The following is a 12,416-nucleotide window of genomic DNA, read 5'->3' on the forward strand; positions in this document are numbered from 1 at the left end:
CTCGCGCGGCTCGGTGGTTTCGAGCAAGGCCACGGCTGTGGGTTCCGCAGGGCGCCGGGGCAGGTGAGGCCGAGCCGGGGTCTGCGCACGCTGTCCTGCCCACCGAGGGAACTACGACGCCTCCAACGCCATCGAACTTCTGACCTTCAAAGGGGTCCCTGGAAAGGGTCAGGAGCGCCTGCTGCAGACAAGGTCGCCGTAGGCCCTGCCCTCCAGACGCGGGGGAGGGAGGCGAGTACCAAGTCATTGTAATGGCAGTGAGCGCGCGGAGCCGCAGGCTCCTCCCGGGCCGGGGGAGAGAGAAGGCACCTAGACGGAGATCCTAGCGCCGGGCCCCAAGGCTCCGGCGTTTCCCCTCCCGAGCTGACCTCCAGATCAGGCCCCCACAGCCTACAGCCTCGGCACGCGTCCGAGGGACCCCAGGACCCCGCGCCCTGCGTCCACTGCGGCTGCCCTCTGACCCCGCGCGCCAGGAAGCTGGAGTCCTCCCAGAGCATGCGTCCACACCGCGTCCGGAGGGCTCGGGCTTCTAGAAGGGAAGGGATGGGGGGCTACCTCGTGGCCGGGGTAGCTAGGAGGATCCTCCGGGGTTGCAAGCACAGGGTCGGGGTGGGGTGGGGTATACTCGAGGTCTAGTGTGGCCCTGAGGGAAAGTGCCGGGACGCCCTACGGCCGGCCGCGTCTCCGACTGCGCCTCCCTACGCCAACTGCCTCCTGCCCGCATCACCCTGGCCACCACGAACGCTTGTCCGATGACCCTCGCTCGGTGCTCCTCGCCCTGAAGCACCCGCCTCAGCCGGCTTCCCTGAAATTCCTGCCGCACTGGATCGGGCTTCAGGGACGGGTACTATTGGGCCCTGTTCCCGCCGCTGCCCTGGGCAAGGCCTCACCGGTAGGTTCGGCTCCCCCGCCCCTCTCTCCGTCCGATCCGCACGTCCCCGCGGCCTCCAACCCCTCCGGGGAAGGCGCCAATCTCCTTTCGCTCTACCGTTTACAGGAGAGAAAGGGCATAAGGGTCACTTCCGAGCCCTACTCGCGCCGCTTCCTGGGGAGGGGGGTGGTCCTTCCCCTCCGGCCTCCCCCCCACCACCACCACTTTCGGCTCTCGGACCTGCAAACTGGGGAGAGCGAGGGCTCGGGGCCCGCGCGGGCTCGGAGGACTCAGTCCTCCTCCGCAGGGCACTCAGGCAGCGCCCGCCCAGTACCTGCGCGGGAGCCACAGAGGAGGTCTCCGCACCGCTTCTTCCCTCCCTTCCTCCTCCGCCCCTCCCCGCCGCTCCTCCTAGCGCCCAGGTCCCGCGACCCGCTCGCCAGAGCCGGTCCCCGCCGCGCGCCCTGTGCACTTACCGCGATTTCCTCGAGGCCGGGAGCGCGCGGGTCTCTCCTGGGAGAGTCCCTGGAGGCAGCGACGTGGAGGCGCGCCTGTGACTCCGGGGCCGCGGTGGGGTCGGTAGGCGAGATTGGCCGCCCCCGCCCCCGCCGCGGTCCCTCCCCCCCTTCCTGCCCCCCCTCCCCCCCGGGCCGCGGCGGCCGAGTGCTCCGCCCGAAGGCGGGTCCGCCATAAACAAACGCGGCTCGGTTGCACGTGGACCGCTGAGCTTCTGCGCCTCGCGACAGATCGCAGGCTCCGGGCGCCGCATCTCCAGGCACAGGGAACCGCCAGGGAGGGCAGGAGAGCGCACCCGGGCCGGGCCCCAGCCGCGTCCGCTCCCCTCCCGCTCCATGGCTCCGCAGCCGCAGCCGCCCGTGCGGTCCTCCAGCCCGGAGGGGCCTCGCGGCAGCGGATACGAACACCCGGTCAAGGACTAAACCGCACCGCCGCCTCCTCGCCGGCCGCTCTCCACCCCTAAGGAAAGCCGAGGCAGGGGAGACAAGAGGGAGGAAGGAAGAGCGAGCCGAAGCGAGCGGGAAGCCAGGGCTCTGGTCGCCGCGGAACAGTCCGGCCCGGAGGCGGCTGCGCCCGGGGCGGTGGCGGGAGGAGCGCGGGGCGGCGCCCCCGGGTTGCGCCGAGCTCCCGGCCCACGGCTGCAGAGAGGCATCTTGGTGCCCCTGGTCGGCCCCACGCACCTGCCCGCGGCCGGCGCCCCACGCTCACCTGGTCTGCAGGGCCCCCTTCCCCATCGCCGCCGCTGCAGCCAGAGCGGAGCTCCGCGGGCCTGGAGCACGGCCGGGTCTAATATGCCCGGAGCCGAGGCGCGATGAAGGAGAAGTCCAAGAATGCGGCCAAGACCAGGAGGGAGAAGGAAAATGGCGAGTTTTATGAGCTGGCCAAGCTGCTCCCGCTGCCATCGGCCATCACCTCGCAGCTGGACAAGGCCTCCATCATCCGACTCACCACGAGCTACCTGAAGATGCGCGCTGTCTTTCCCGAAGGTGAGGCCGCAGGTGGGCGGCCGGGAGCGCTAGGGGACCCAAGCGGGGAGCCAGAGCTGGCCCGGAGGGGCTGCCTGAGCCTTCCGGCCAGTGCCAAAACGTCTTGGGGAGGTCGCTCCGGGAACTTCGGGTCCTCCTGGAGAGAGGGGCCAGGGCCCTGGTGAGAGACCAGGTCATCTTCTGGCCCAGGGCTGGGGGGTAGGAGGGGCGAACCAGGGATCGTTCCATGAGCATACTAGTCCAATCTGGTCTTTCTTCTTTCCTTCCTTACTTTCTTCATTTCTTTAACTCCCCCTTTTATTTTTTCCTTCCTACTTTCTTTCCGTGGAGGGGAAGCACAGTGCACCCGGGGCCGGAAGTGAAGCGTCTTGCTGGTCCCTGGGAGAGAGTGGAGTACACCGGGAGACCCAGGCCCTGCAGGACCCAGCTCCCAGCAGAGCACTTGCAGGGACTTGGGCCTCAGACTCGGGCCTCTCAGGTGGCCTCTTCTCTGCTCGCCGTTCTTGGGGCTGGGGCTCTGGAGGTCAGGGTGGGAGAGACTGCTCAAACAGGTGAGCCGAGATGGGGCAGGGGATAAAGGGAGGCGGTTAATTCGGAAATGGCAGGCGGGCCTGAGCATAGTCTTCTTTTCTAGATTGGATTATAAGCCCGGAGGGGCAGGTGCCGTGGTGGGCAAGGGTCGCCAGGACCCACGGGCCCAGCAGGCTCTCAGTGGTCAGAAGTGGTGGCACACTGGGTAGGCATTCCCTGCCAGCACACGGCCTGTGGGTGACAGTAGCTGCCAGGCGGGCACCTCTGAGCAGCAGGGCTGGAGGAGGCCTGATCACCACGGCATCCCTTTTGGTGTCCCGGTGGTTCTGAACCGACCACCTTCCAATGTCTCTGTCCCTAGCCATGTTGGCTGCGGCCTGGCGGAAGGGATTAGGACGCTTGTCTGAGACGCTCTGCTCCAGCACCCGATGGGCACCCCCCAACCTGAAGGCCGAGGAGCCACTAGAGCTGTGGCAGCCTCTGGAGCATCAGAAGCCAGTGCACGACTAGGGAGACAACTTTAGCCACAGGGCACGGGGAGGGTCGCTGCAGAGCCGCGACAGGTGTCTCTCCAGCGCAGGGCGCTTCCATTAAGGCAGTTCCAGGCCAGGCAATCGACCTAAAGTCAGTAAACTCGGCCTCTTTACGGTGGGCGCCCCTAAGTCTGTTATTTGTAATCGTCTCTGGGTCATAAACTGCCGTTTACACCACCTCCCAGGTGGAGATCCTAGGGCTTGTCCCCCAGCGTGACCTCCAGCTCTGCAGTGTGCTGGCTGGGGAGCCGAGCGCCACTGGACAGGGAGCCGAGGGGGCCAGAAGCGGTGGCCTGTCCTCACCGGAGTCTTCCAGCTGCGCTGTGCGGTCAGGCGGGCACTTTCCTCCCTGGAACAGGAGCCTGTGACCTGACTGCCACAGCCCAGAGCTCTTAGAAGGGAAAGTTCTTTTCCTTTCCAACCCCGATCAACCGAGGTGCCCCCCTCCCACTCCTGCCCGTCCCGCTGGGAGCTGCGGCCCAGTGGACGCTATTTGTGGGCCCTCCACCGAAGTAGAGATGATTCCTCCCCTGCTGAAGTTTTCAGTGAAAATTAAAGGAGAATTGGGCTTTATAAGAGCCAAGTCTCCTTCCAACCCTGGGAGGAGGGATGGTAACTGGTTTGCTCGGGTGAACTGTTTCTTAATCCACATGCTGCAAAGCAGGTGTGGAGCCCAGACAGGACATAGGCCTTCTCTCCTGTCCCCCTCCCACCCCACTGGAAATACAAATTACAAAGAAATGACCAGAAGAATAAATGATTTCAAGTAAGCCAGAAATTGAGGCCTGGAGAAAGGGGCTAATTGCTAGCCACTTGTTGTTTGGGGATTTCCAGGAAAGCGACTAAAAATTGGGAAGTGGTGTGTATATGCTCCTGCAAATATTAAACTGGGTCTGTAGGTTCCAGTGCTGCGAAGCGAGGCTGCAGGCCTTGGGACCCAGAATTGCTTGGCCCTGAGCAGGTTGCAGGGATGGGCTGGCTGTGGTCTGGCCCCTGAGCACCAGGCCCCTGTGCTTTGTTCCTAGTGGTCTAGTTGAGGGGCGGCCTGGGCGTCTCCTGGGGGTGACCATTGAGATTGGAACTCCAGGAGGGGTCGGGGAGAACTATGTGGCCCTAGAGTTTTGGAAATAGTCCTGAACCTAAGGGGTCCCGATTCATCCAAAATGGGGAGCAGGCGGTGATCTAGACCGCAGCGGCTCCTGCAGCGCTGAAGCAGGGAGCAGGGGCGCTCGCTTGCATGGTGGGCCAGCAGCCTCCGGACGCCTCCCTGCGCGTCCGGAGGCCTGGGGCCTGCAGACTTTCCCCCTCAAGTCAGTCTGCGACTGGAGAGTAGAGGAGTTGGGTGCCTGGGGCAGAGAAAAAGAAGAGTTTAGAAAGACCTCAATTACGCAAAATGACTCGTTCGCCCCTCCCGTGGCTCTGAAGGACGAAGGGTGGGAGCGCGGAAGCAGCATCCGAAACTGATTTAACCTGTTCTCGGGACACTGCGCCAGGGAGGCGGTGCGGGAGGCGGACGGGGCCTGGCGGAGCTGCGAGGGTCCGGACGCGGGCGTCGGGGAGGTGTTAGCGGCCAACCCGGTCCTGCGCCGCGGCGGGAACTCCCGGACCTGCTCCGGCTCTCGGCAGCGAATGGAAAGATACCGAGCGGACCCGATGTGCCCAGCGTGGCCTCGCTGTTTGATAGCCAAGCCGGATCCCTGGGTGAAGAAGAATCTAGAAGCCAAGTTAGGACTTTGGGAGTTAGAAAATGAAGAGCACAGTCCGAAGGAACCACAGGAATCGCCAGGCTAACCCTCAGTATTTGAGGAAATTGAGGCCTGAGAGGGGCGGGCCTTTCCCAAGGCCCCCCGCGAGGGCAGGGCAGGCGGGAAGGCCGCTGTGTCCCCTGTGCTTCTGTGCGCAGGAGAGGCCGCTGGCCTCGGCTCCTTTCATCCCGAGACCCCCAGGCAGGAGGAGAGAAAGAGGAGCTCGGAGAAGCCCCAGGGCAGGGGCAGAGAGGCGACTGGAGCCAGGCGGACACTCCGCGGGGAGGCCAGTCCGCAAGCTTGGGGGTGCTGGCAAGCCAGACAGCCAGTTCAAGGCTCGGCTCTGTCAAGCTGCCCCACTGGGCCTCTGTCTCCTTGTCTGTAAAATGGGCCCATTAGCACCTCCATCGCTGAGCAGGGTTCCCGGGATCGGGTATGAGGAAGCAGGCGGGCGCAGGTGGAAATCTACCGTGTTCTTACTCCAGTCAGTCCTTCCTGTGAGCTCACTGCCTTCCTTGGGCCAGATGCGACCTTAACGGTGGCGCGCCCCACTCGGTGGACCTCCGGGACTCACTGCCTGGAGCTGGAAGATGAGCGGTTTTCTGGGTTTCCACCGTTTTCTCCCCTTTAACTGCAAACTGAGAAGTGGAAGGAAGAAGGGCAGGGAAGAGGGCAGGAGAGCAAGGCTGGCTGTGGCAGTGGATTCGGAATTGAAAGCTTAGTGAGTTAATGTGGTTGGGAAGGCCTGCTACTCACAGGGCTCAGGGAAACGCTGGGGCCCAGGGTCTCCCTGCCCTCTTTGCAGCGTGGCCTTCACTTCTGGAGAGGGGGCACTTTGGAAACACAGAAGCACCCGGGGTGGGAGAAGTCTGCTGCTCTGCTCTCCGGCCATAGCTGCACGGTGACCACCCTCGGCAGGATGCAGGGCAAGTTCCGCCATCTGGTGACCCACGCTGGGCCTCAGGAGGTACGAGTCAGAGCTGCGGGAGCTCCCCGGCCAATCACCAGGGTTAGGCCTCTTCCTAGGGAGCTGGGGTTCCTGTGCTCAGCTGTGGGGCAGAGGGTGGCCTCGCCTCTGGGCACTTGTACAGAAAGGGCTCGAGGAGGGACTGGCTGCAGGTCCCAGCTCAGGAGTGGAGCTGGAAGCTGAGGCTGATCGTGGGAAGAGAACAGAGCCCCTCCTCCCGCTCCCCACCAAGATCCCAGACAGGTGTGGGCGAGAGAGAGGCAGGGCCCGCACCACTCATCACGACCTTTTACTCCAAATAAGTGAACATGTCACACGCACAGTAAATGGGGTTGGAGGCCTGAATTATTCCAGTGGCTGGATTTGTCTGGGTTTAGATTCAGGCAGAGTCCTTCCCACTCAATGCGCGCGCGCACACACGCGCACACACACACACACGCACGCACACACACACACAACCCTGAGTGCCAAGGGGAGGTGCGGGGGTCGGGGCGGTCCTAGAAATTGTTGTTGGGAATGGAAACGCTTTGATTTAGAGGGTTTGGTGAGGAGAAACTAGCCCTAACCCTACGTGGAGTCACAGATCCGAGGCCTTTCCCTATCGCAGCCCGAAATAATGTAGTTGTTTGTTTGTTTTTTTAAGTAGACTTATTTTTTAGAATAAAGTGGGTTTTTACAACCCTCTCCCCGTCTCTACTTGGAAGCCCGCCAGGCTGTGCGCCGGGTCCGGGAGGGAAAGTTCACAGAGGCGGAGCGGGAAGCTCGGCAGTGGTGATGGGAACTGCAGAGTTGCGGGGGCCCTGGAGGTTGGGAGCGAGGATGTGGAGCGCGGGCGCCGAAGATTCAGCACCCGGAGGCCAGCGCCCAAGACCGGCTCGGGGTGCTCAGGGGCGCGGACTGGAAGCCTGGCCGCCGCGGCACTGGCCACACGCGCTCCTGAGCGCGGGCTCGGCCGAGGCACCCTCCCATCCTGCAAGGTCTAAGCGTCAGGCGACCGGGTCTCCGGGCGCTTCCGTTGTCTGTGGTCTGTGCATGTACAACACTGGCCCGTGGCCAGGCAGGCCGGGCTGGAATCCCCTCCCTTCCCCCACCCAGACCAAACCCTGTCGGGGTGTCTCTACCTACCACCCCCTTCACACCCCCTCTGGGCCGCTGTGCAGCTGTGGGTTTCTAAAAGGGTGCAAAGGCCGGGCTTTTCAGGGACCCAGTGACCGTGAACCATTCCAAGGCCGGAAGAGGACTGAATTGCCACCATTTTAGATACCCAAGGTTGCCCTCGGGGAAGTGTGAGAACCGCTGTCCATCCTGGAAGTTCTTATCCAAGTCTAGACCCTTCTCTGGGGCAGGACCCATTGGTCACTGGCCACAGTGAGTCCTGCTCCCGGGTCCAGAGGAAGGAGCGAACCTAACTGCCTCCTTCAGGCCTCAACTCGTGTGTCCCCCTCATCTGACAGGGTGACCCTATCTCACAGGGAACCCCTCCACAGTGTCCCCTTTACTGGGAAATCAGATCGTTTGTGTGATTTGATGTTTATGGTCTGTGACCTGCACCTGGCTGAGGACCTGGTACAGCAGGCACCCAAGAGCTGTTTGTTGACTGACTGACTGAGCACCCAGAGAGGAGGGACCATATTTAGATAGCTTCTGTGGTGGGCAGGGCCTGACGGGGTTTAAACCAAACAGCCCGCTCGCTGAGTGTGGGTACAAGTGCAAGCACCCACAAACCCTTGGAGGCAGAGGGGAAAAGGGGACACTTGGCTCTCTTTCCCTCTGACCTAGTGGCTGACCCCCCTCCCCAGTGACCTGGCCATCTGGATTCCCAGTAGCAGGGAGTGCCCATCTGATTCCCCTATTGACACATGTAGGGCAAGCAGGACCCCAAACCCTGGCCGGAAACCACAGGCCAGGTTTGGAACTTCCCCCGCCTTGCTCCCCTGCAGTCATTGGGATGGGGTGGGCTGGGGATTTCCCAGAATCAGGCAAGACAGACCACCAATGGCTGATAACCTTGGAGGAGCTTAGCGCAGTCTTTTCTTACACTCCTTCCCTCATTTTTCTAACAAATAAAGCCCTTTGTTAGGTCTAGATAAGGGCCACAGGCCTAGTGCCTTACTTTTTCAGGAGCATGTATGGCTTTATAGTAACAAGATGATTTTTTTGTTACAAACCTTACCTTATTTAGTCTCTGCATTCAGCCCAAAGTAGATTTTTATGGGCCCAGGGAAAAAGTCTCGCCCATAGAGGTTTCTGCTGGAAGAGCTGGCAGCACTATCACCCTGTGAGGTGGCATGGGGGTAGGGATGCTTAAGGAGAGCCTCCCCACCATCCGCCCTCCCCTCGCGCCAGGTCCAAATCTCCGCTGGCAAAGCGGAGGCATCAAGAAATAATACGAAAAATTATAATGATATAAGAGAACAGGCTTTGAATTATACGGAAAAATTGTCCTGTGCAGCCAACGCACTTTTTGCATGTGAGGCCAGAGCTTTCCACAAGGCTTTTGGGAGACCCAGGCAGGGGAGTTTGGTTTGGGGGGTCATTCCCGAAGAAGGTGCAGATTTCCCCAGGTCACTGAGCCCCAGGCCCTGTCAGGAGCCAAGGCTGGAGGCGGTGGCCACAGAGAGCCAGGCAAAGGTGGCTTGGCCCAAACCAGGGGACGGGCCCAGGAGCAGGGTAGAGGACAGTTACAGGGGTGCCTTTTTCCACTTTCGGACATCAGAATTCCTGGGCCCTTATTATGTTTTTTCTTCATTCAGGCCCCGGAGGCTTTAAAATTTTGGTTCTTTCCATTTCTGGTTAAATGGAGTCAACGCCACCACCAGTAGGCCGGCCTCTTGGGTGCTGGGGAGGAAGGACCTACCGTGAGAGCCAATGGCCCTATAATATGGTCACTGTGGTCATCCTTGGGAGTGAGATTGGGGTGGGCAGTGATTTCCTGGGGTTAAAGAGACACCTCCGTTCACGTGCTGGAGTCTGGGGGGTGCGGGGCTGCGATCATATTTGGGAGGTCGGAATATGTGGAAATTAGCCACTTCCTTATGGGGAGACCAGGATAAACCCCTAATTCCAGAGCCCAGGAGGAGAATTAAAGGCCATCCCTTCCTTAGTTGCGTAATAGAAGTTGCCAAAAGAAGGGTCTCCAAAGTCTCTGCGGGGGCCCTGGGCCTGGAGGTGCTCTGGGCCGGGCGGCACCCTGGCCCTGGGGGTGCGTTTTCCGCCCGCTAGGATCGAGGGTTCCAGAAGCCGCGATGCCCCGGGCGCCCCAGGGACAGTGGGGAGACCCAGGGTGCCTGCGCGAGGCTCTCCGGAAACCCACTCACCGCCGCCTGCTTGGAGGGGCTTTTCGGTCTCGGGAATGGGCCTCGGATTCGCTCTGGCCCCTGGTCGCACACTCCCGGGAGCAACGCACAGGGGACCGGTCAGGCCCGCAATTCTGGCGGGAAGGGAGACGGACGCGCCCGCGCCACCCACAGCTCACCCGCAGGGTCGCAGCCCTGGTGGGAGGCGCGCGAGGGGCCTAGAGCCTGGGGGGCGTTCTTCGCGGGGCTGGGGGGGGCGTTGCTAGGACTGCGGTCCTCGGTCTTTGCGGCCTCGCGCCTGGCCCGCGGCGCTCGCTGGAGGGTTTCGGGCCAGGCCGCCAGCAGGACTCCAGGGAGCGTCTGGGGTTCTCCCAGCTGGCGCTTAGCGCCGCAATCTCACCCGGCTTTCCTGCTTCCTCCCGGGCGTGCAGGCAAAGCCTGGGATCTCCGGGGTCACGGCAGCTGAGCTGAGGGCGCAGGAGAGAGATGTTCTCTCGAGCTGGGCTGCCTTGGCCCTGGTGCGCCTTCTGCAACACTGGTGGCCTTCGGGGAGGTGGTGGGGAGCAACGGAGGCCTTGGAAGGATAGTTAAGAAGCGGAGGGGCTGCGAGACCCCAATTATGTGCCAACAAACACCTCCCAGTTACCGTCTAGTATACACACGGCTCTACCCGCCTTCGACCCGTACCCCGCCCGCCGCCGGCGACTTAGGAGTTCACCTTCTGGAAGCCCCCAGGTAACCCCTTCCCAGGCTGTAGCTCTTGGATTGGAAGAGGATGGGCGCTCCTGGGGCCCCAGTGAGGGCTGGAGAGTCTGGGGCGGGGGAGGGGAGAGATTACAGGGGGTTGAAAAAGTTTTGGTTTTTTTGGTTTGTTTGTTTTGTTGTTTTAATGCCGGAAAAGCTGCCTCCAGGAAGGCGAGGGCTTTAGGTTCGGGCCTCTCTGTCTTTGGGAAAGTGCATGGCTGCCGGCGGCGCAGGGAAGGGAGAGAGGAAGGACCCTTGGGGGAATATTTACTGGTCAAATCGATATCCCCGTTTGGCTACGAGGATGGCCAATTTCAAAGCAGATTAGATTACTTTGTGGCATTTCAAATAAAACGGCAATTTCAGAGCCATGAGCACGCGGGCGACCCAAGAGAGCTGTAGGCCTGGCCGGCTTGGACCCAAGGCCTCGGCGGGAATTTCTCCTCTGGCCTTTTCCTTTTTAATCGAAGGCAAAGGGGCGACGGCCGGCGGGGCGCCGGGTGCTGAGGCCTCTGGCTGGGCACTGCTGTTTACCGGTTTGCTTTATTCCCCGTCCAGGTTTAGGAGACGCGTGGGGACAGCCGAGCCGCGCGGGGCCCCTGGACAGCGTCGCCAAGGAGCTGGGATCGCACCTGCTGCAGGTAGTAGGGCCGCCGCGGGGTGAAAAGCGCCGCCGTCACCAACGGCCCTGGCCCGCGCCCGGGTAGGGGCTCCCTTCCGACCCCACCGCCCCAGTCTCCAGGGGTCCCTCCTCAAGGAGCCCCGGGCGGATCCACAGGCCGCCCCCCAGGCTGCAGAGGTCTCCCGAGGCAGCAATTGGACTTCGGGCCAATTCCCCCCAACTCCCCTCGGAGGGCCGGGACTGCGTGTGGATTCCACTCAACCCGGGCAGCCTCAGGCCAGCCCCCCATCAACCCCACACCTGGCACCCTTTCCCCCGCCCCAGCCCCAGGACTCTCTAGCCCACGAGACCTAGGCCGAAGGGCGCCCCTGGGTGTGGTTAAGTCCTCTCCAACCTTACTTCCTTCGGCAAACTTTTATGGAGCTCTTGCTCTGTGCCAGGCGCCGGAGCCAAAGAAGGAGTGATCCGGCTGCTCTGAGTCAGAGGGAGGCAGCCTAAAGCGTCGGACGATTGTGTGTGTCTGGAGAGGTTGCAGCAGAGGAGAGACAGCATCAATAATTGAGTATTAGCAGTTCACATTTACTGAGAGTTTGCTACCGGCCAGAAGCTGTTCTAAATCTTACTATATCATCTCTCTTCACCAGCCACCTAGAGTGTGTTCTATTTTTAACTGCATTTTTTCAGAGCAAGAAGTTGAGGCACAGAAAGGTTAAGCAACATGCCTGAGGTTCCACAGCAAGTGGTGGAGCCTTGTTCAACTCAAGTGGTCCAGCTCACGACATGGTGCGACCTCCGGGGTCACCTGGCTCAGGGAGGAAGTCCTTGCTTGGTTTGTGTCAGCCGCTTAGCGCCCCAGCCCGGAGCCATTCAGTCCGCGGTTACTAAACCGCCCCTGACCTCGGATTTCCTTCGCGGTGTGTGGGGCTCGGGTGGGGTAACCGTGCGCACGACCGGCCACTTCCAAGTCCGCGGCTGGCGCTAGGTGGGCACAGAAACGCCTCGTGTCTCGGAATCTTTCAAATGCCCTTTACAGAGCCTCATCAACGACCCGATTCATTCCCCCTCCCGTCATTTGTCTCTGCCACCGAAAAATGCCTACCGAGAGCTATTTTGCATTTCCTCCTTCTATTTTGTGTTTTCTTTATAAGGGGGGAAAAAAAAAAAGTTGGCTACGGAACTCTGCGTCTTGGGTCAGCGAGTCGGCTCCGCGCTTCGAAAAAGCAGATCTTTTCAAACTCTTTTGCCCCAAATGCCCTAGTGTGATTTATTTTTTTAAATGCATGCGCTGGGGAAGAGAAGATCCCGGGATGTATTTGAAACCCGAGGCTTTTACAACATAAAGCTAGTGGTGTGGGAGCCGGCCGGGAAATGGTACTCTTGGAGCCCTTCCCGCGCGCCCTGCGCTCTGCCCGCAAGCTCGGGTCCAGCTCCGTGCGCGGTATTTTAAGTGTTTGGTGCTCCTACATATTATAAGTGACACTAATATCAGAGACAACTAAGTGCCAGGGAGCTCCAGTGAAAACCTGGCGGCAAAGTCAACGCCCCCAAGTTTCTCCACTGTACATTTATTTAATTCCGGAGTGTGTCTGTGGATGGGCGGCTTTG

The 12,416-nt window shown here is 61.2% G+C and overlaps 1 protein-coding gene across 1 annotated transcript in view; it reads left to right on the forward strand.

Annotated features, from left to right (window-relative positions):
- The first annotated feature begins 1,523 nt into the window (after window positions 1-1,523).
- Window positions 1,524-12,416, forward strand: part of SIM2 (SIM bHLH transcription factor 2) — a 47,639-nt gene continuing 36,746 nt past the window's right edge. The window contains exons 1-2 of the mRNA XM_057546060.1: window positions 1,524-2,373; window positions 10,748-10,830. Coding sequence (XP_057402043.1) covers window positions 2,199-2,373; window positions 10,748-10,830 — 258 coding nt within the window. The 5' untranslated portion in view covers window positions 1,524-2,198. The remainder of the gene's footprint in view (window positions 2,374-10,747; window positions 10,831-12,416) is intronic.

Source organism: Balaenoptera acutorostrata, chromosome 4 (assembly GCF_949987535.1).
Source record: "Balaenoptera acutorostrata chromosome 4, mBalAcu1.1, whole genome shotgun sequence".
Classification (NCBI taxonomy): Eukaryota; Metazoa; Chordata; class Mammalia; order Artiodactyla; family Balaenopteridae; genus Balaenoptera; species Balaenoptera acutorostrata.